Source organism: Anarhichas minor, unplaced genomic scaffold (assembly GCF_050575085.1).
Source record: "Anarhichas minor isolate MPS153535 unplaced genomic scaffold, ASM5057508v1 ptg000024l, whole genome shotgun sequence".
NCBI classification, from domain to species: Eukaryota; Metazoa; Chordata; class Actinopteri; order Perciformes; family Anarhichadidae; genus Anarhichas; species Anarhichas minor.
The window spans coordinates 2,011,311-2,034,559 of record NW_027466470.1 but is presented as its reverse complement, the minus strand read 5'-3'; the positions used below and the strand labels follow the sequence as shown (position 1 = coordinate 2,034,559).

The window sequence follows — 23,249 nt, the reverse complement described above, 5'->3', positions numbered from 1 at the left end:
TTAAAGATTGATTCTGATACTTTCTTATCCGTATGAAGTCGATTTGTTTTTGACAGATAATCTGAAAATGGAGAAATACATAATCCAACAAAAGTTGTATATAAACCCAATAATGTATAAATGTTTGTTTTTAAATACACACATATTTAAATACAAACCTTGGTTCACAGTTAAGCTCAGATAGTTGAGGTTGAACACAGAAGAATGATTCAGGAGGACAAGGACAGGTTTAAAGAATCAAAGTACAGGTTTATCGAGACGGTGAGAGAAACCAAACGACTGTACTCTGAGAAACTCCAACAGCAGTTCTCAGTGAACGACTCTGCTTCTGTCTGAAAAGGTCTCTGATTGATCACCAGCTGCAAACCTAAAGCTCCTCACTCCACTAACGACTTGCACATGTCCAATGAGCTGAATGAATCCTACTGTGTTTGTGAAAGACAAAGGGACAGTCCTGACAACAAGGAGGACACTCTCCATCCTGGAGAGGGACGTTAACAGGCTGTTCAAGAGAAGCCACTGTAGATACCTGCTCAGCAGCAAACAGATGCTAATGCAGAAGGACAAGAATGAACCAGATCAGCTGATTCTGCAGTTTGTTGTTGATTGATATGAAGTGATGAACCTCTAGTGTTGATATACTTTTTATATTTAATCAAAAGCATCCTTTAATTTGTTCACAACTAATCAAGAGACATAACACTCAAACTTTTTATTTTCGGCGGTTCGATCCCCGGCTCAGGCTCTGCTAGTCGCATGTCGATGTGTCGATGAGCAAGACACTTAACCCCAAAATTGCTCCCGTATCCGTGCCTACAGTGTAGAAATGTGAGAGAATCTGAATTGTAATAAAAAAAAGTGTGCTTTGGATAAAAATGACTGTAATGTAACCTCTGCTGGGCCTTTTTCCTGATGGTGTCGATGTTGAATCCCAGAAACCTGAAGGTCTCCAAAGCAGACACAGTGTTGTCGAGTATGGTGAGGGGGGGCAGTGTTTCCTCATTTTCAAACAGAGACTCGGTTAAAACCTGCTCCACATCTGAAAACATTTCAGGTTTTTAGTTGTGACATATTTCTTGGCTCCTCAGGCTTTGGTCATGTCTCCATATTTCTCTATAACTCTTCCTGTAATTATCTTCAGTTTTCTTTTACTGCTTTAAACAGCTGGCTGACAGTAGGGGGTTATTAAACTAAACTGTTATGAAATATTGAATTTGCTGTATGAGAGTTTTCTCTCTTTTAATGATCTACTTTGAAGCATTTGAGACAAAATAGTTGAATTTCAGACTATCATCCTGATCCAAAGATGCATTTTAAGATTCACATATATTGATTTTATGACTTCATACGTGGACCTGATATAATCTGTACATTTTCCATTTGTTGATGACTCAACATGAGACTGAACATGTTGTTGCTTTCAGACGTCGAGTCCTTCTGATGTTGATTCTGGTTCAACTGAACGCTGTATTTCATGTGGATATTATCACGGTTATTAAATTGTTCCCAAAGAACTTCTGAACTGGAAAAAGCTGGAGTAACTTTACATGTGATGCAATAAATCAATCTCAGCTGTCAGGAACCCAAATCACGACTGTTTTAGATGCATTTATTTATTGCTGAGAGAGGATAAATTAGAGAAACTCTTGAGCTCAGCATCCACAGATTCCACCCTGGACAAAATGAGTCACAAGAAGTTTGAGTCGAGTCTCGATTCAAACTTCAGAACTTCGTCTGGCTGTGAGTTGACAGATAAAGACTGAACCAACATGATTCAGCCTCATTCTGAACTTTGCTCTGCATGAAAATCTACATAATGAATGAAATGAACTCAAGTCCACAACTACACGGTATTTGTTGTCTCATGTGTTTGAGGAGGACTCAACAAAACTTCTTCACACCCAAACTGGACCAAATGAATTGACTATATTGCAGCTGTTTAAGTCTGTGTAATAAATCCTCTTTATTGACTAAGTGCACAAATAAAATGTTGGCAAAAAGAGACAAAGAGAGGCAGGTTGTGCCATCTGCCATTTACAATGTGTATTTGTGTTTTGTATCATTCTTTTTGAGGGTAACATTAAAGTGTGTAACCAGTTTAAACTGATGAAAAATATGATTGAAAGAAAGAATATTGGCTTTGAAATTCAACAGGTTCTCTTGTTGGACAATGCTCCTCGATGAGTCTACAAGGTCCTCAAACTAAAAGTGCATCCTGCTGTTTTTACTAAACGGTAAATTCTCATTTTAAAATGGTTGCAGCGGATTCTGTGCAGACTTGAGAGTTTTTATCTCTTGAGTCAAAGTGTGGGAAAAGTCTTGAAGTCTGCAGACTTTACTCTCGGTTGTGTTAAATGTTTTGGGATTTTGTATTAAATTTGTCACGAGTCCCTCAGAATCTCAAACACCCTGAAACTAAAAGGCTGCAACAGGTGAAGTATTTGACTCAGGAATCAGTCAGCAAAAGCAAAGGACCAGAAAACAGACGTTGAGTCATTGGAACAAGAACAAGACAGGAAAATGTCCACAAGGCTGCACTGAGAGACGGAGACAATGTGGCAGAAAGAGAGTCAACAGTCCACTATCGGTCATAGACTAACTCTCCACAGGCCAGCAGCACAAACACAACAGCCCACCTCTCTCTCTGCCTGTCCAGGTACGCTGTGTGTGCCCCCCCATTGGTAGCTAGGATGATTGACAGGCTTCACAGGGCATGAGACCTTCACTGACCTCAGTGACCTAACTGATAACATAACAGGTTACATAACATTACATGTCACTCAGTCCGTTACAATATGTTTTAAAACATAATGTTATGTATCATACCGTATGTGCGATTACTTATTTATTATACTTGTTTTGATCTTGTTTTTCTACTGATGTCTCTTGTTCGTTTGAACTGTCCACTTTGCTGCTGTAATCCTGCAAATGTCCCCGCTGTGGTACTAATAAAGGATTATCTTATTTTATTTTATCTTATTATATCTTGTAATCACAATAAGAGACACTATTCCTGGCAGACTATTGATGCTGGACTGCTGTTACAGAAGTGAGAAACACCACATTATTAATGTTTACACCGCTCCTGACAAATCCCCCTAAAAACATGTTCATCTAAAAGACCCAGAGAATTATTGTCTGTAGGATATGAAGCTTAAGATGTAAGGAAGAGATGTTTTGAAATGTTTGCTTTCTTCAGGTTTATTTAGTATATTTTTAAAAGTAGGGTTTTCTGTTTTGTGTACAGCACTTTGAGCTACATAGTGTGCATGAGATGTGCTGAAGATTATTGTTATTAGGATATAGAATTAAACTATGAAACTATGAACTATACATACTTAGTCCAGAGGGTAAACTTTTTAAAGTAGCGAGTTGTGGAGTTCAGAGAAGAAGTAAACTGTGAAGTTGTCTATAATGTAGGTTTCTCTTTGTGCTATAAGCCTCTTCATTACTTTCTATCCACTGAAGGGCATCCTAGATGGCACTTCATCATGTTTCATTTACAGTAGAGTCCAGCTAGAGTTTTGCAGCATCGTCTAATATTGATCTTCTTGTTTGGTGTGGCGTTTTTTCTATTCAAAACAATCTCTTTTTGTTAATGTATCATATGTTCACATGTTGTGATAAAGTGTGCTTATCAGACCTGCAGTAGAACACATTATATATATATATAATACAAATATAGATATGAAGCACGGAGCACAATCATGAGTCAGAACCAGAGCAGAGCAGCTTACTTGTTGATTCCTGTCTGACTACAAAGAAGGAAAAGTCAGAAGAAACATTTACTGAACTTCCACTGGGAGGCGATAGAGTTCCATGAAACTCCACCGATGAGGAGAAACGTGTTCACACACCTTTTATCTCTCTGTGTAGTTGTGTGTTAGATGTAAACAGTGATGACTGAAGCTGATTATCTGCTCTGATTATATTTTCTGTGCGTCAGATTGAAATGAACAACTGTAATCCTGTTTCACGTGTAGATGTTGTATTGATTCATTCTGTGGCATTCATTTAAAGATTTACTCCCCACAATACTGGGGTTTGATTTCCTGTGATGGAAACCAGATGAACTCATGCAGGTTCAGCAGAAACTCCTTCAGCTCAGATCCTCCAGCAGAGACCGGTCCACCGTGGACAGACCCAGATCCTCCAGCAGAGACCGGTCCACCTTGGAGACACCCAGATCCGGCTTCACCTGCAGTCTTGCAGTCGGAGCTCCGGAGCTTCTCCAGGAGCAGAGCTTCTCCTCTCTGGGAGTCAACACCGACACCACACTGCTGGAGACCCAGGACGTATTGCTGGACCCGCTGGAGGGAAGGGAGGCACGGGAGAACCAGGACCAGGACTGAGAGGAGCAGACTGTCAGACCCTGCTGCAGTAACATGAGAGGTTTTCTAAAGGGAGTCTGGTGCTCAGACACTATATCAATTTTACAGAAGATAATATTAAATGTTAGAAGCTCTTCCATATCACAGACAGCATTGCAACCAATGAAAACTGTTTATTGCCAAATTATTTCATACAAAAGATGAAACAGGGCTGTACAGATATCTACCACTGAGGACTTTCTCTTGATAGTGTGTCTGACATGCTGTGAAGTGTTAATTAAACAAACTAGTGGTGGAAAAATCTGCAAGAGTAATTAACTCTTCACACATTTAGTCGCTGTTTTTAATTTAAAATAAGCCTCTTTCAACAGGTTGATAATGTCACGATTAATCTCTACAGTTATGAATATTTAGCAGGGATTTGATATCATTGTAGATTTAATCAAACTGAAGATCAGGTTTAATAAGATATGAGGAGTAAGGAGTCTTTTTAATGTTATGAACACAATTATGAAAAGGAAAAGCAGCACTTAGCATATTGATGTTCGTGTGTTGAAAATGGACAGCGAGCGTTTTACAGGCTTCATGGACAAAGAGTCACAAAACTCATAAACACAAACTGTACTAATCAACTGGATTAAGGAGAAATGAATGTGTATTTATATAATCCCTTTTTAATTGATTTAATACATCTAACTCCGAGAATAATGTGTTTATTATGACCAAACCGTATTAGTGATTGTTGGAACAGTGGAAAGACTAACAGATGGTTTTGATGAGTTTTATTCTGTTTCTGTTGAGTTTGAATGAAGTAAGTTTCTGCGAGTTAAATGAATGTTTCTGTCAATGGAGTCTTGTAGCTTTGATGACCGCAAATAACGACTATTTTCATTCACATCTAACTCAGTGAATAAAGAGTTTTTAACCTTTACTTGGGAAAAGTTGCTCTTAAAACAACATCAGCATTCTACAGCATCTGTATCACCTAAGCTTTGATTAGAGAAAGAGGAACGAATCATGCTCTGTTTTGTGTCCATATCAGATCAAAATCTGTATTAATCAAATCTTTCATGTCTCTAAAGTACAAGTTTAACTTTTTAAAACTTATCAACTCAATCAAACTTTCATTAACTGTTATTTCATTTCTTCCACCATTCCTCAGTCTCAGGTTTTCTTCCTGCAGAGAAGAGACGATTAAAATAAACCTTAATGGTTTCGTGACATGGAAAAATGAATCCTATATAACAAAATAAGAAATATTTAAAAGACTGCATAATACTGTCTTTCCCTCATCTGATCATGGGTGCGCTGAGTATTTCTCTAACACCGTCACACTGTTTAAATTCTGTTTTATACACAAGCCATAAAGCACTTGAGGCGGTCGGACGGAGAGCGACTGCTTTACGTTTTCTGTCTGCACGTTTTAACGCGGTGTTGATACTTTGGCCCACAGCGGGGGCAGCTGATGGTCTCTGGCTTTGTGTAAATATGTGCCACTTCATCCTCGCTCCGCTCTCACGAGTTCACCGTAACCAAGACAGAAACCATGTACACATCTGAGAGCGTGTGCATTAATAAAGGAGAGACGGGTGCGTGCATTTCTGTTCTGCTGTTCCACACTGAGTCCAGAAGTTTCCACACTCGGCGTTCGAAGTGACAGATTTGCTGATAACCTGACGTTTATATTTCATCTGGCAGTTCACTGACCTTTACTTCACAGTCAAAGACAGTTTTTTTTTAACTGTAGTTGAAATTCTGGAAGTGGATTCCAGCTCTGTTCTGCTTGTTTAGTAGCATCCAGCTTTTACTAACTTTTCCACCTCTTTCTGTGTTTCTATCCAGATTTATTTACATAGTGGATGGAACCACACTTATACCCTTCCCCCCCCATCATTAGTGCGTATATGCAGTTTTTTTAAACACAGGACAACCCTCCAAAAACAGGCGATAGACTCCTTGCTATTGGCAGAGGACGAGTACACATTTCTGATATTTCTCCGCGCTGGAAAACAGCGTTAGTAAAGAGTGAAAACTTTTGTTTCGGTGGTTGTTGGAACTGTGGAAAGACTAACCAAGATGGGTTTTGATGACTTTTATTTTGTTTCTGTTGAGTTTGAATGAAGTATGTTTCGGCGAGTTAAAATGAATGTTTCTGTCAATGGAGTCTGGTAGCTTTGATGAGCGCACGTAACGGCTGTTTTTTCCACATCTATCTCTGTGAATTATGGGTTTAGTTTGACCAAACCAGAGTTGGTGATCGTTGGAACAGTGGAAAGACTAACCAACATGTTTTTTTTCATTTTTATTTTGTTTCTGTTGAGTTTGAATGAAGTATGTTTCGATGATCAGCGATGTCAAATTACTGTTTCTGTGAATGGAGACTAGTGGCTTGAGGAGAGCATATTTATTGTATATTTTGTATGTTAATAAATTACAATAAATGTCCAAATCCCTGTTGATTTTATCTCTCAAATGTTCACTTCACCCAGAGGATTAAAACTTAGATTTTGTTACCATAAAATATGTCCAAAACTGCTTTTATCCTCTTTTGAAAAAATGGACAGAAGTTTACAGTATGTTTTTTATTTCCTTCACTAAAAGTAAAAAAGACTTTTAAAGTTGACCCCAGGTTACGGGTGTGCTGAAGGCTTTGGACTCAGACTTCACAGTTTAATTCACACAAACAGACCAGCTCACTCTGCCTTCATCTGTTGTTGGGGAAACATGCAACACAGGGCCAATGTTTAGCTCCGATTGTCTGGAAGGAAAGAAAAATGTGGTGGGTGAAAAGAAGCCTGGATGTAATTAAAGAGGTCGATAAACTGTAAACGGTGAGCATCATGGGCCAATTAACTACGTACGTAAACACGAAGCAGTCGTGTTTTTTCATAAGAAAAATGAACATGGAATGGAATAAGGAGAGTTACAGAGCTGTTCTTCAGGAGGAGTTCAGGGTGGATGGTTGGATGTACAAAAGTATTGGACACTGAAGACCGCTGTTCGCATCCCATCTCTGCAATAACATGCAATGACCCCTCAAAACAGGCTATGGTCTTAGTGTGGATAAGAGCTGAAAGAGTGTTTTTTTCCGACACTCTTTCATTTAAAGGATGTTAAAAGGCCTGAAGAGGTGAAAGTGTCCAGCATGCCACAATAAGTGTCTGGTGACAGCTGAAAGTTTCCCTGTGACCTATTGAGGGGTCCCGATCCCCAGTTTGCGATCCCCAGTTTGCAAACCACTGACCGGAGGTTGGGAGGCTCAAAAGGAGGGACAGTCAAATATTTAAAAATGTCAAAATCAATTCTAAAAGAAACAGGAAGTCAGTCAGAATCCAAGTTCCCAGTAAAATGTACAGGATGAATAGACATACGGCTAAAAACAAGCACAAGAGCACAAAGAAATGTAAAACAACAACATAGAATTCAGTTCAATAAAATGTGTATTTATATAGCCCTAAATAAACACAAACATGAGTTATCTCATGACACTTCAACACAGAAAAAATAGGTGTATTGAACCGGAACAGTAACACACCATGTGTACAAGATATTTCTGTATATTTTAAACAAAAACATGCATATACTGTACATATATATATATATAGCCTCTTGGTATTACTTTGGCAGATGCACTTTGTGCAAGCTGATATTTCATACTTACAGTATTATATATCGGATACTAATACCCAATAAAGGTTTTATTTTGAAAACCACTACCGGAAGTCTCGGGGCCTATCATTGTGCGTTGACAGCTGAATGCAGCTGCGGGTCACTGATCTCTCTGCTCACTCCGCTCAGTGGAGGTGATCAGTGTGGATACAGAGCATCACCAGCTTCTCCTCCTTTTCATTTGAATGCGCTTTTCTTTCTTCTTCTTCTTCCACATTAATGGAATTAAAACAAGATCCAGATCCTTTGAGCGGGATGAAGGAAGTCAGAAGTGGAGTTTAAATGAAGTCTCCTGTTTTTTTATTCTTCACCTGCGTCTCTCCGACCTGAGACCGACTTCTAGCTGAGGAGTGAGGATGAAAAGTTTGCTCTTCCTCACCTTGTGTTTCTCGACGTGTCCGTTCACGGTGAGTCTCTTTCTCTACTCCACTTACTAAACAATGCTGAATATTAATGGTGTTTTAGAGCAGCAGTAAAGCTCAGATTCTTACTCGTTGCCAAAAATTGTAATATTCCCATTGACAAGTAAAGACACATATACAAGGTTATTGAGAGTATTATGAAATACACATTAATATTGCTTATAATATTCTAATTATCTTCTGATTTAAATATTCCTACAGTAAGAACATGGAGAAGACCTTTGATTGTGATGACGTAATTACAGTGCTGCAATTTATTATTTTCATCCTCAATTAATCTGCTCATTATCTTCTCTTAAGGTCACAGTTATTTACTTATTTTCTAACTCATTTCTTTAAAGCAAAAAATGCCCTAAATTCTGTTTTCTATTTGAATATTTGCTCTTATATTAAAGTAATAATCTCAAGGATTCTCATTTAAATAAATATCTGTTTAGTCATTGTCTATTGAATGAGATAACACAATAGTGGCTGAACCCATGGCTCACTTATGAGAGTTGTATTTGCAGTATTACGAACATTTATTTGATCTCTGCTTTTGAGGAAACGGTTATTATGGCTGAACGAACAAAGAAAGTAGCGATGACTACAGACGATGAAACTTCTAAAAGAACTACAAATCCAAAGAAAAAAGAAACAAATTCAACATTTAGAAAGAGGCAAAAAAAACCTGCAATTACTAATTATCACCACATGTGGCGCCAAAGAGAACGGAGGTATAACTTTACATTTTGGAATTGTTTGGTTTGAATAGGGAAGCATCATCATAACATGTATATACAAAACATTTCCATTCTTAATACGTCAGCTTGGACTTTTTTTGGCTGAAGTGTGTTAAAGCTGCATTCTCTCTAGTGTCCATCAGGGGGCGACTCCTCTGGTTGTATAGAAGTCTATGAGAAAATGACTCTACTTCTCTCTTGATTTATTCCCTCAGTAAACATTGTAAACATGAGTTTATGGTCTCAATCTCTAGTTTCAAGTCTTCTTCAATACAGCATGATGTTCATTTAGTACATTATGGTCCATTTAGAGTCAAACAGACCATAAAGCAGGGGATGCTTTAGGGCGGGGCTACTGTGATTGACAGGTCTCTACGTATACAGCGTCTCTACGTCACTCCTCCTCAGTCCAGATATGGTCACTTCTATTCATTGGTTGTGAAAAAAACAACATGGTGATGGCCGTATTCCAAGATGGTGACGGACAAATCGCCAAACTCGAGGCTTCATAACGTCCCCTGGGTCTTGACAAGAAATGCAGTGGGATGAACTTTGAATCGTAGCTTCATGTCAGCTGCTTCCTTTGAAGATGTCTTGTTTCTCACAGTGTGAACAAAACATTAGTCTCCTTTGGTGGAACAGTCAAATACCACGAAGATATTCAATTGTACTGTCATACCAAACCACTAAATATTCACATTTAAGGGAATAACTGGACATGTTAGTTTAAAATAAAATGGCTTGAACAATAGATGTCAAATGTGAACTTTTGTTAACTGTGAAAATAATTAGCAGAGTATTAGATAATGAGAATGTTCTGTGTGTGAGTAGAGGATAAACATCAGGGCAGCTGAAGTCGCCTCCCAGCATTTCTCTTTTCATTAATCCAGATAAATTGTGGAGATAATCTGCTGGTCGCTCTCGCCGAGCCGTCCTGCAGCTATTATCTCACTTTCTCTTTTTCCCAGCGTTGATCCACCTCACAGGATAAACACAGCTCTCTTCCCATAATCCTCCTCTGACTAAGAGCAGACTGGGCTGTCAAAATGTTCACATCACCCAAAACAAATGTGAGGGTTTAAGTATCTCACGGAGGAACACTGCCACCTAAAGTACACAAACCCCCGTTCACACAGACTCGTCCGCCCATCCCTCCTCTCTCTTCCCCACTTCTATTCCGGGAGGGATGAAGTGTGTCTCTTGCTCAAGGGCACTTAGGAATGTGGGATGGATGCCGTTGTCAAACTGGATCATTGGATTCAGTTTTATTGTTATTTTAACCCAAACGTTCAGTTATGTGTTACATTCCGTACTTAAGTAACGTTACCGCCACAGTTATTTGAACCCAAACCACGATCTTTTCCTAAACTTAACCAAGTGGTTTTGTTGACTTAACACCACAGGGGCTTTAGCAGGCGCACAGCTAGCTCGTGTTGCTGCGCAGGAGAACAGCAAAATATCGTAGATATCGTACGAACCTGTTAAATGAGAATACATCTAACTAAAACATAATTATGATGTGATAATTAAGAGCTAAAAAGGTTAAGCCAATATTTGCTTCTGCACTGTCCTAAATTCACCCCCGTTTAGGTTCCAGTCTGTGCACGTTGTGAGCAGCCTTCAGGGCACCAGGGGACAGCAGGGACTCGGGCGTGGACGAGGCTCCTGGCCGCTGTGGTATATTAAGTTCATCTGTCTGAACACGAGAGGAGGGTTCGTGTTGAAAAACCTTTTCACCAACAACGCTGTGACTCCAGTGTCATCTGTGGGGGTTTCATCTGATATCATTGGGCAGAACAAAAAGTACCGGATGTCTGGAAAATCAGCGGCAGATAACAGTGAAACCACGCGTCTGCTAACAATGTCTTCATTGAGAGAAGAAGAAAAGAAATCCTGTTCTTTTTTTCTCCAATTATTTGTGTGCTTTTGAAGTATGAAATCTCTGTAGAGATTCACTAAAAGCAATGAAATGCAGTGAAATGCAATGAAATGCATACTTAATGCTTTATGATGAAGGAACTTCAGGAACAGCAACTGAGGAGGAATCCCTCTCCGATATACCATTAACTAAAATAACCACGTCTGATCATTGCCGTGGTAAACGACATCCACATAAGCATTCAAGTGCATTCGTTTTTAGTTTTTGTTATGTACATTACCCTAAATATCCCAAATATCCCATGGAATGAGGAATAGTAATCCCACATTATTCATTATGCATGAACATTAATTATTATTATAAGTTATTCTCAGACGGATAGCGCTGGTTGTTATGTGTAAAGGTTCTGTGTGTGTGTGTGTGTGTGTTAATTACGCTGGAACATAATGGATTTGGACGCCATAAATCGATGCCACACTAACGTAGACCAGGGTTTTGTCGCCTGCTGTGCTGGTCTTATATTTTAGTGATTGGCCCGGACTTTTCAGCTCAGTCCTTTTTAATTAGGATCTTTATTTCCCAATTAAAATGCTGTAACAATTGTGTGAGATTTAGTGTAGTTTCTATCACAGAGCTGATTTTAAACGGCACACGGGGCTGTAATTAGAGGAAACGGTCAGATTAAACTGATTCCAGAGGTTGAGCAGTTATTGAGAGGTCAAAACCTTCACATCAGAGCAGCAGAAGGCTGATGACTCTTAATCTGCATCATGGTCCAGACACATTCATTCTTTAGATACTCGTAGAGGCGAGGTCCAAAGAAAACGTACAGTGGTCCTGAAGCTGTTAACTAATGGAGCCAGCCAGGTGATGGTTGTGGTGCCGGTCGGTGTTTTCGAGGAAACTAATGCGATGAGTCACCTGAGACTCACGGTGGGATCACATAGCGGCCTCCTCTCTCAAATGGAAATGTATTGATTTATCTCTGCAGGCTGTGTGGTGATTCAGGCTCCTGCAGTCGGTTTACTGCTTTACATGTTTTCCCTTCACTGGAAGGATAACTGCATTCTCTTTCTCTCTGTGGGTTGACAAGAGTTTCTACCTTTAGAGTGCTGGAACTCTTTTAAGTGCCGCACGGTGGTGGAGATAAATATAAAGCTGCTCGTCTAACGGCATTACACGGTGAAAGTGTTTGTGCCACTTGGTTGTGTTAATGATATGCCAACAAGAAAATGCTCCAAAACAACCGTGTGTCTACTACGAGTCACCAGAAGCCATACCATGTTATTGTGATTTTAAACATTTTGCGATATGTGTGAGCATCGCGATAACATATATTGTGATTTAATACGTTTTTGCCAACTGTAAATTATGCAGTTTGTCAACATCTATTTTAAGTGAAATAAAGTTTTCTCTTTGTTCATCTCACTTCAATAGTTTGTCAGTTCAGCAGACTGAAGTGGACTTTTGTTAACAAGTCTTCATTTGTATTTGTAATATTATTTGTTTATATAACAAAAGATTGATACTTGGCATCTGTGTAATGACACAATATTGCCACAGAACATATCGTGATACTATGATTTTTCCTCCCACCCCTAAAGTCTATGTTCACGTGACAAAGACCTCCAGAGGTTCTGGTATTTATGACGTTATCAACAAAACATCAGACCTTAACACAGGAGACCTCTATTCGATTCACATATCCAACCGTCAGGTAACAGTGTTGTTTTTAAAGCCTTGCAGCGAGACACTGTACAATTTACAGTATCTCTACCGTATCAAAAGAATACAGCATCTTACTGTAATCTACATTTATTAAAGTATTTTACAGCCAGCAGTTTAACCAGCAAGACTTTGCGCAAATTACAGCACAGTACCGTATCAGAGAAAGACAGTAACAACCAAAATGTACTTTTATTTGTCAACTTTAAGCAGTGAAAATAAATACTTCACCTTTGGGATCATGGGAGCAAGTGTTATGACTCCCAGAATGCATTGCTTTCACAGCGATGTACAGTATAAAAATAATACAGTAGTTTCACTGTAAGTGTTACAGTGTGTGTTTATTATTGTAACCATGTTGACGAAGGTCCTGTAACCAAATGAACCAAAAGGATGAAATCATTTCACATTATCATTATTCTGGATTGGAAATTGTACCAGGCACTTATTATTTATTTCAGTTTAGATAATGATCGTGAAAATATAACAATACACAGACATTTGACCTCACATATGGGAGTTTGAAAGTATCTGTTGTTGGAGTCAGAAGAGCTTCTGACATAAGAGAAGTAAATGAAACCCACCAGGTCTGAGTGCACAGCATCTGTAACATGAATAATTCAGCGTGCATCCATCCAGCAGTGAAACCAAGCTGGTCGTCTGGCTTTGACCACCAACTGGAAGAATCCACATTTTCATCGCATCTCTATTACAGAACGCACGGACACTAATGGGTTTAGATTGATAGAACTTTATTTATTTTATATAACTACTTTTATTATCTATTTAATAAAGTGTCAGTCAGAATAAATCCATAAAAGTGATGTACTGTACTCTTCTTCATTCCACATCTGAACATTTTAGAGGGACGATAACATTATTTCATTCCTGAGTATCTAAAAGATCCAGAAACAAAACTCACCCTTTGGTCAACAAACCTTTTAAGTTGCCCACACTGTTTATAATTTCATGTTTGCGTGTTTCGGGCTAATATCTTTTCCAAGGAAAGCTGTCTGCTGTCTTGTTGTATTTAGGCCACAGGGAGCAGCGAGGCATAGCCCGTTATGATTAAGCACAGAGCTGCGATTCCTCATGTGCAGCCGCTCACCAACAGTTGCTTTTGTGCCGTGAGCGTGAACGCTAACACAATGATACGAAATACACTCGCCTCCATTATACGCACACAACACGGCAGAATATAATAGAGGCACTAAAAAATATTAACGGCTCTCTTTTGGTGTCGGTTTGAATGAAGGTTTATTCCACTTTAACTCACATATAAATAAAAGCATCAGCTAACTAGACCTCAATGGGACTGACACTGCATATTGTTCCAAACACTCGTTCTTTTGTTCAACAAATCCCATGAAAACACCAAAAACCAGCCCTGAGCCCAATCGTTCTCAGTGATGACATCACTAGAGCACAAATATCTAGTTTCAGTTTTCAGGAAATGGCTCTGAAACGAAGATTTGTTTGTATTTTTCTCAGTTTTCACAGTTTCCTTATGCACATTTTTGTTTGCTCACTATATGTTGTAATTATTATTATTATGGATAATTGGGCTACTTATTGTTTCCTTTGCTTCTTTTCTGTTGCTTCACTATGTCATTTTTTACAGTACCTCTGGTCATGCTCAGGTAATCAATATGATGATAAATCAAGAGAGAAGTAGAGTCATTTTCTCATAGACTTCTATACAACCAGAGGAGTCGCCCCCTGGTGGACACTAGAGAGAATGCAGGTTTGAGACATGCCGCCTGGTTGCTGCTTGCTCTTACAATGTAAAATGTCACGCCCAATATATCTTGATCACAATTACCAGCTATCAGATATTCAGTCAATATTTCCATCCTTCCTTTTAAATCAGCTTTTTTTAAAACATACTGTATATTTCACATATTGTACATTTCTATTTTCATGATTATGTTTATTGTGAACTTAATGCAGCAAAATATGAAACCTTGTATGTGAAAACCAACTTGACAATAAACCAACTTCTGCTTAAGTAATATTCAAGAATATCAGATTTCGACTTAATTAAGTTGAGAGACTCTGCTCTGATGGACCTCGAGGACTGAAATCCCTCCGTGATGGTGGGACCCGTGAGCAGATGGTCCTAACAGTCCTAATTCTCTGGATCCTGAGAGAGTCTCATTTTAGTTACATGACTTAGATTTGGGGGCAGCTGTAGCATGAAGGTGAGAACAGCAGGCTTGTTACCCAACGGACCAGCTGGAGAAGTGCCCGAGCAGAGGCCTTTGAGCAAGGCACTGAAGCTCGAACAAGCACGGTCTAAATCCCTGTGTAATATAAAGATATAAAGATTATTCAGTGAATATTAAAAATCAGTGACAACGTCAGAGCTTAACAGTGAATTTTTGAAGTGAAACACAGTTTTGAGCTTGTTGGAAGAAGTGAGCCTCATAATCTCCAAGTCGCCCCTGGAGTGTGGTTGTTGTGCTAAAAGAAAATCAGGAAACCACATTTTGTGCAATATGATAGAAGCTTTGTCTCTTAATAGGCTTTGCTGCCCACACACTCATACACACACACACACACACACTGCACTGTGAACACTCTTTTACAGAAAGTCTTTGCTTTGGGGATCCGTTACACACATTAAACTGCCTATTTGTTGACGTCTGACACCACATTTACACTGGAGGCGGTTCAGAGTTTCATCCACAGTTGAAGAATGTGATTAATTTCCTCGATAAACAAGACATCAAGGATTTGTTTTGTGATGATGTGACGTATGATATTGCACAGTGATTAGTCATCCCGTTAAAGCAAGTTTAGAAGGCTTTTACATAAGGTATAGAAATGCACTGAAGCAACATATAAAGGTCCAGTTCGTAGGATGTGGCGGCATCTAGTGGTGAGGTCGCAGATTGCAAACCGACTGAAACTTCTCCGGTCGTCCAGGCGTGTAGGAGAACAGGCGTCAACTTCCGGTTTTGAAAAGTGAAGCCAAAGCTTCATGTGTTAAAACTTGCATTCTCTCTAGTGTCCACCAGGGGGCGACTCCTCTGGTTGTATAGAAGTCTATGAGAAAATGACTCTACTTCTCTCTTGATTTATTACCTCAGTAAACATTGTAAACATGAGTTTATGGTCTCAATCTCTAGTTTCAAGTCTTCTTCAACACAGCATGATGTTCATTTAGTACATTATGGTCCATTTAGAGTCAAACAGACCATAAAGCAGGGGATGCTTTAGGGCGGGGCTTACTGTGATTGACAGACGTAAACGACATCTCTACGTCATTCCTCCGCATTCTGAATAAGGTCACCTCCAACGGCCGTAATCCAAGAAGGCGACGGTGAAAGGTCTCTACTAGAGACGTATACGGCGTCTCTCCTCCGCATTCCAAATATGGCCACCTCCGTTCACAGGTTGCAAAAAGTAAATATTGCGATGGCCAAATCACCAAACTCGAAGCTTCAAAAAGGAAGCCCACAAACCAATGAGTGACGTCTCGACGACTACGTCCACTTCTTATAAACAGTCTATGGTTTTTGGGCATGTATCTCTCCAGCTTTGCAAACTATTGGCCAGTTGGTTTGTGTTCAATGCACACAGCTGGTCGTAAACAGGAAAGAGGCCGCAAAGTGCCGTACAAACCTCTATTGAGACGCATATTCATAATGTGCTGTACACATGTCCAAAGAATGCTCCTAAAACCAGAATAATATCAACATATCACACGTGTTTCATTTTGAATCTGCTCCATTCGGAATAAGGCCTCACTCAGAATATCCAAACAGAATTTGATGTTTACATGAACCACATCAAATCCACTATATTCTGAATAATGATGGAAGTTGAGTGTGCATGTATAAACGTAGTCTCTGAGGAGGTCGCTTTCTCTCTATTTATCTGACATGGAACTTCTGGAACATGAAATGTTGGAATCGGCTGCGGCAGCCATCCAGCACTGTGATAAATATGTCGCTCCTGCATCAGACATGGAGCTGTGAGACAGGTGTGGAAATAATGCCAAATTTCTTTGACTTCAAGCACCAAAGCTCTGAGTCAAAAATATATGAGATTAGTGGAATGGAAAATAAATTAGAGCTGGTAGAAGCCACTAAAAGCAGCATCTGGCCCAGATCGATTGTCTCGTGCGTGAGAAAGAGAACGAGACAAACACCGTGTTTCCATCCAGCCGTCAAATAAATCTTCATCCACATTCACATGTAAATAAATGTCAGTTTTGCTGGCTGCTGTAAAACACCAGTGATTCAGCCTGGTGTGCATCCAGCTGAACCATCGCTGTCGGGAAAACAAGAAGAAGAAAGCTCGGGTGAACAGGAAGCGATGCAGTTTCTGGTTTGTCTGGAAGTAAATAGAAGAACTGAGGATGAGCAGAAAGAGACGCCGTGACTGAGGAACTCAGACTTCATTACAGCACTGCCTCCACTGTTTGATTGACAGGTGACCTTTCGGGGAAGTGCAGCCAAGAAAATGCAAAAAAAAACCTAAAAGGTTCGGGACACAAACTGCAGCCCATCGCTCGTCTTTTTAAAGTGCTCTGATGAAGACGTTTGGACCCAACGAACCACAGCAGAGGTGATTGAAGAGAGAGCATGTGTCCTCTTTGTTCTGAGGTTTACTTTGAAAAGACCGTGTGCATGTCGAGCGGAAATTGACACGTGTTGTCAGGACGTTCGGAGGAAAACGCACCAAAAATGAAAGTAATGCCGTTATGAGGATACGTTGACTATTTAAAACTTTATTATGTTAACTGTGCAAACGAATATTGGATGTTTTTTGGAAAGAGCAATTTTCCTGCGTGTTATTTACGCAAATTGACCCTTTATGACCTGCCAACCCGTTCTCACTCCCAACTCATCAAACACATTGAGGAGCCCGTTAGCGTCTGTTTGAGACACAGCGGGCTTTCAACTTAATCCAACGTAAACACATCTGCGTCATTATCAAATGCTCAGAGCACCTGATGTAGCATAAAGAGCGAAATGAGGGTGGTAGCGGAGGTTGGATGTGTCAAACAAACACAGGACTGTCACTCAGGAGACCGTTGTACGTGTCCCGTTGGAAACTTAGTTATTTAAAAAAACATATTTATTTAAAGTAACTTCAAGTACTTTTGTTGCCTAAGTAAACCTACTAAATCAAACCTATGTTGGAGCTTTAAGTTAAGTTTAAGTTTTTTTGGACATCCCAGGTGCCATTAATGTTCACACAGACATTGACGTGAAGTTTTAATTGTGTAACATGACCGGTCTATGTATTTGTATATTTTGTTTTTACCCACTGCCTGTTTGTATTCTGTTTCTTGTGTTTGTTGAGCCGAAGACACATTTTCCAACCTGGTGGAAAATAAAGATTTATTGTTTTGTATTGTGTTTTGGTCACATATTACCTTTATTTCAACAGCATTTAATTTAAACACGTAAAGAACAGCTTCACATTGAAATATAGTCAAATGCTTTTTCTATTTAACCTTAAAAACCGGAAAAAACAGTTGATGTGTGTGTGTGTGTGTGTGTGTGTGTTCGTATCTCCAGGCCGCTGCAGTATATAGAAGTGTTGGTTTTTAGTCATCTTGCCTGGTGAATTTCACAATATTCTGCTGCGTGATATAAAACACGCTCAGATTCAGTGTGAGCTGCGTTCAGCTCGTTTGATTTGGTTTGACAGGAAATGTGACGACGTTCCTCACGTTCAGGATTCTTGATTTTGGTGTTTTGATGGTGATATTAAAATATGTGGAGGATGGTTTGCTGTTTGTCCAGTATTGTTTTTGCAGAGTCTCTGTTTTTCCACTGCAGGATTTAAGTCACTCACACATTAGTTAATCTGCGTCTCCTGGTTTTAAACACACACACACACACACACATGAAAGAAAGAGAGATCCTGAGCGTTGGCTGGTTAGTTTAAGCAGCTTATCTCGACCGTGAATTCATCTGTCAATCATAACCTTAGTTTCCCTTCCTGTGTATCAGCTTCTTCTCTCCTTCAACGATAATACAACATATGGACGAACATATACATCTGTAGAAAGACTACATTTTTAAACAGACATTGAATATTAACTTAACTGAATCAACGTTGTTGATTGCAGCTGTTTTTTGGCACATTGTCCCGGTGGTCTGAGTATTGCTGTTTGTTGTTTAGTTGATTGTCTGATTGAGACTCTTTGTTCTGCCGCCTGTTTACTTTTATAACACTTGCTGGATTTGCTCTAAGCTTCAGCAAAAGTCTTGAGAATTCCCCTTAAACCTTTTTTAAGTTTGCTCACTTTGCATGTTAGCATTGATGAGGTTTAGTAAAAGCATCTCTGTTCCAGGTCATATGGTGGTCTTAGCAATATTATTAATATTAATATTTTAGATTGAATATGTGTTTCCTCATCTTAAAGGCTGAGTGAGTTCTTGAAATGGACGACAAATACTCACTGCTAACAATGTGTCTGTCAGGAGATCGTCACCCCTTGAATATAATAATAATAATAATAATAATATTTGACTTCTTCCACCACAGGTTCACGGGCGACATCCAACCTGTAACTTCCTGTTGGAGGTGGAGAGAGACCAGGCGGAGTGTGTGAGGAGGCTGAGGGAGGAGGACGCTCACGGCAGCCACAAAGGTCACAATCATCCACTAAACTAGGGTCAAACTAAACGCCACCTCCTCTACGAACACAGACACAACTTGAGAAACTGTGTGGAGCTGAACCGGATCTTAACACACAAAACACTGAGCACAAATAGAGTTTATTAGTTACTTTCTGTATTGTAGAAATCGACTGTGATATGCATCCATCACCGTGTTATTTCACTTATTTATTGTCATCTGTTGAAGGTTAAACTCTGGTTGGGAGATAATTATTTATGTGACTTCTTAAGAAATACAGCGTGTCAGCATTTGTTTATGTGAATATAAACTCATATATTACACACAGCCTGTTGAGTGCAGGCACTAAAACATAACACTACTTCTTCCACATGTAGTCAGATATGGTCGCAGCCCTGGATGGTTTTATTTTTGGTCTTCAAAAATGCATATTTTAATGTTGCAGAGCGGAGCTTTACTGACAAGATGTGCAGGCGAAGCTTCAGTGCTCCCAGTGCAAACAGGATGAAGTATAAACAATAATGTATAAACTATTTTTAAATGGAAGAGAAGAAGACGACACACTAAGGCGCCGTCTCTAAGAGGCTGCAGCCGGCTCGGTGTTAAAGAGCGAAGATACGGGTGAGGGTACGTTTCTGTGAGGGGGAACCTCAGCACACAAAATAATAATAACGTGGGTCAAATTGTCTGCGGGTGAAAAGGTTCTGAGGAGAGCAGTTGTTTCATTCATTTGGTTGCAAACAGTAGTTTAACAGTTTGTGGTTGTAACATTTAAAATAGAGTCAGTTTCTTTAGCCGACTGGAAATTTGGTGAGTTTGGATGTTTTACCCCAAAGACATCTGTCCCCTCTTGCTCTTTTTTTGTCCTCTCTTGCCCTCTCGGTGCCGTTTCCTCTCTTTCTTTTGCACCTTCACTCACTTTTCTAGTCAGCGTTGGTTCAGGCCATTTACAGGCAGCTTCCCACATTACAAACACAATAGGAGAGAGTTTAAAGGAGGTCAAAGGTCAGAGCAATTCCAACCAGACAGCTTCTGTCCTTTGCCTCTTGCATTTCTGACATTGAGGTACAAAAGAAGAAAGGAAGGAAGAAAAAGACGTAATACAGACATCAAGTAATGAAGGAAAGAAGGAAATGATGCAGGAAAAACAGAAGAAAGGAAGCAAAGTAGAAAAAGAAGGAAGGGAAAAAGAAAGGAAGGGACAAGGATTAATGGAAGGGAAATAAGGAAAGTAAGGAAACGAGGAGAGAGGAACAATAAAGGGAGAAAGACAGAAGGAAGGAAGGGCAGAAAGAAAGAAATGGAGATGATGGAATAAAGAGGAAAGTAAGAAAAATAATTACATTTTTCCCGGAAACAAATGTTGGATTGTACGTCCCTGCAAACAACGGATACGTTGAATCTTTTTGCATTCAGACAGAGGAAGTGACGTAGTAAATGGAGCTACCATTATCTAAAGTTACATGGTGTACTGTCGAGGTACCAGTGTCCATAAATCAACTGATGAAGTCAGATACAAAGGCTTTGGACCTTGGTTCATCATCAAAGCTGGAAGTGCTAGCAGCTGAGTCTTTATGATGTAGATTCACCAGGAAGTAAAGAAATATGTGATGGTTGCGTTTCTGGCTCTGACATTTACGTCGTCTCTCGTTCTCACTATTCATATTTGTAAATAAATGTTTTGCAGTTTGAATTATGAAAACTGCTGGGCATCAGTACGTTTTAAAAATACTTTTTAGTGACAATTTAGTAACAAATATTTGTTTGATTTTAGCCATTGAGGCTTTCAGTATTCCGCACACTGTTCTTCATCCTGGAACACTTGTTTCTGTCCATTTATACACGATATGTGTCGAGCATTACAAACCTTTTGGACTTTTTTCTAAAAATAAACATCAACGTAAATGCGACCCTGTGTGGATGAAGATTTGTTTAAAAACCTGAAGAGAAAACCACGAGAGGAGATGCTGATGATGTTGGAGACGAGGGCTACGTTTCACCACCCGCACCGTCTCCACTCATCTATCGCTAAAAAGCCCTGTTGACTGTTCAGTTTGCCATCAGCACTTTTGCACCCATTAAGAGCTGCAAGATCTATTTTGGGTTTGTTTGTTTTTGTCACCAGAGGGCGGGTGAGGGTTTTTTTTTGTATTCATTCGGGGCCACTCCTCCCCTGTATTCTGCACTGATAGCGCCTAGATCCTCTACATATGTATGTCTCTGTGCGATTTAAGGAAAGGATGTGACAAATCCAGAATGCTTAATGAGGAGTGTAATCGTTTCAAATAGGATATAACTTCTTCTTTTAATGTCCTGTATTTAATTGTTTTAATGAGCTGTTTGACTTTTCCAAATATTTTTTTGCAGTTTTTGTCAAGGTCTCTCAAAGGGATGAATACAATACACTGAATACAATACACTGAATACAAATACGTTATTTGGGTTTGAACAGATGTGAATTGCATCTGAATTTGTGCTGTAATATTTAGGGGTTTCTGAACACACTTCTAATTGACCCTTTGCAACCCAAGATCAGCCTCCTGTTTGTATTTAAATGTGCACAAACCTGCACGTCTGTATACAATGAAACCTAAAAATGCCAAATGTTTCTCCTCAAACAGCAGCTACATGTTGGATGTTCAGTAAAACAAAGAGCACACTCGGCAAAATAAGTAGCAGTCACCCACCATCGTGTGTTTGCTTTGACCAAACCCGTAACACTGTGTTTTACTTGATAAGAGTGATTTCAATCTCATTGAGCCGGTTTTCCGTTTTTTTTTCCGACAGAGCCGGGATGCAAAGGAACGTGGGACAGCATTGCATGCTGGGAGCAAACCGAGATTGGAGAGACCGTCACCATCGCCTGTCCCCGAGTCCTCACGACTGTATTTGGCAGAAACGGTGGGTCACTTATTCACTTATGTACATTTATTTATGGATTTATTTATTTCATATTCAATTTAAAAAACAGGGAGATGATTTAAGAGCAGAATGAATGCTGAACTGAAATGTAGATTTAAACTGGTGGATCGTGTGTCGTCATTGATGTGTGTGCGTTTGTCTTTTAAACGGCTCATCCAACACCTGGATTATTGGACGTACTGTAACATCAGGTATGAATACAAACTACAGTGTTGCTTCACAGAAGAAAAGAAAGTTCATTCCTCCTCATAAAGTCTCACCACAAAGTCCATTTCGCTGCTGCGCTGCAGCTTTCGATCACATCACATGGTCCTCATTCATTCAGCTGTTTCCAAACTCAAAGAATGTGATGTCATGAGGGTTGAGTATCTAAACCGAGGAGGCTCTCTGCCCTCGTTTCGTCCCCACAGTTCTGTGTGGATCTTTATTTTTTTACCCAGCCAGTGACCAGATGGCAGCTTGGATCTCCGCTCCGAGGCCGTGCTCTTGATTGATGACTAAACATTATGTAAGAGCCCAGCGGCTCGTTCAGAGCCAAACGCTCACTCAGACGCTCGCCTGGCAGAGACGGATCCAAAACCCAGAAAGTTTCTACAATGAAGTAATCAAGAAAAGTTTATATAAGATGAACATTGGCTGGAATCCATTTACAACCAAAACAGACAGAAACACATTCTCGTTGTCAGATTTATGAAGCCGAACGCACTCAATATATCAATCATTGTGGAGCTGGACCCTGTGGTTGATTTATTGTTTTAGATTAGATTGTTAATCCCGATGCAGCAATCTGTACGCCGCTTTTTACATTTGGCTAATTTAATGCAGTTATAGTCCAGAGGCATCACCGTCCAGTGGGTCGCAAAATACATCTGAGGGGTTGTGAGAGACATTTTGGACAAGCATGGATGTAAACTGCAACTTGACTGGTTGCCGGTTTTGATCAAAAATTTGAATCTATAAATTAATAATAAAACAA

The 23,249-nt window shown here is 39.6% G+C and overlaps 1 protein-coding gene across 1 annotated transcript in view; it reads left to right on the top strand.

The window, feature by feature from the left end:
- The first annotated feature begins 204 nt into the window (after positions 1-204).
- Positions 205-23,249, top strand: part of LOC142955963 (vasoactive intestinal polypeptide receptor 2-like) — a 39,038-nt gene continuing 15,993 nt past the window's right edge. Inside the window, exons 1-3 of the mRNA XM_076097230.1 lie at positions 205-261; positions 19,259-19,364; positions 22,139-22,252. Of these exons, the coding sequence (XP_075953345.1) occupies positions 205-261; positions 19,259-19,364; positions 22,139-22,252 (277 nt within the window). The remainder of the gene's footprint in view (positions 262-19,258; positions 19,365-22,138; positions 22,253-23,249) is intronic.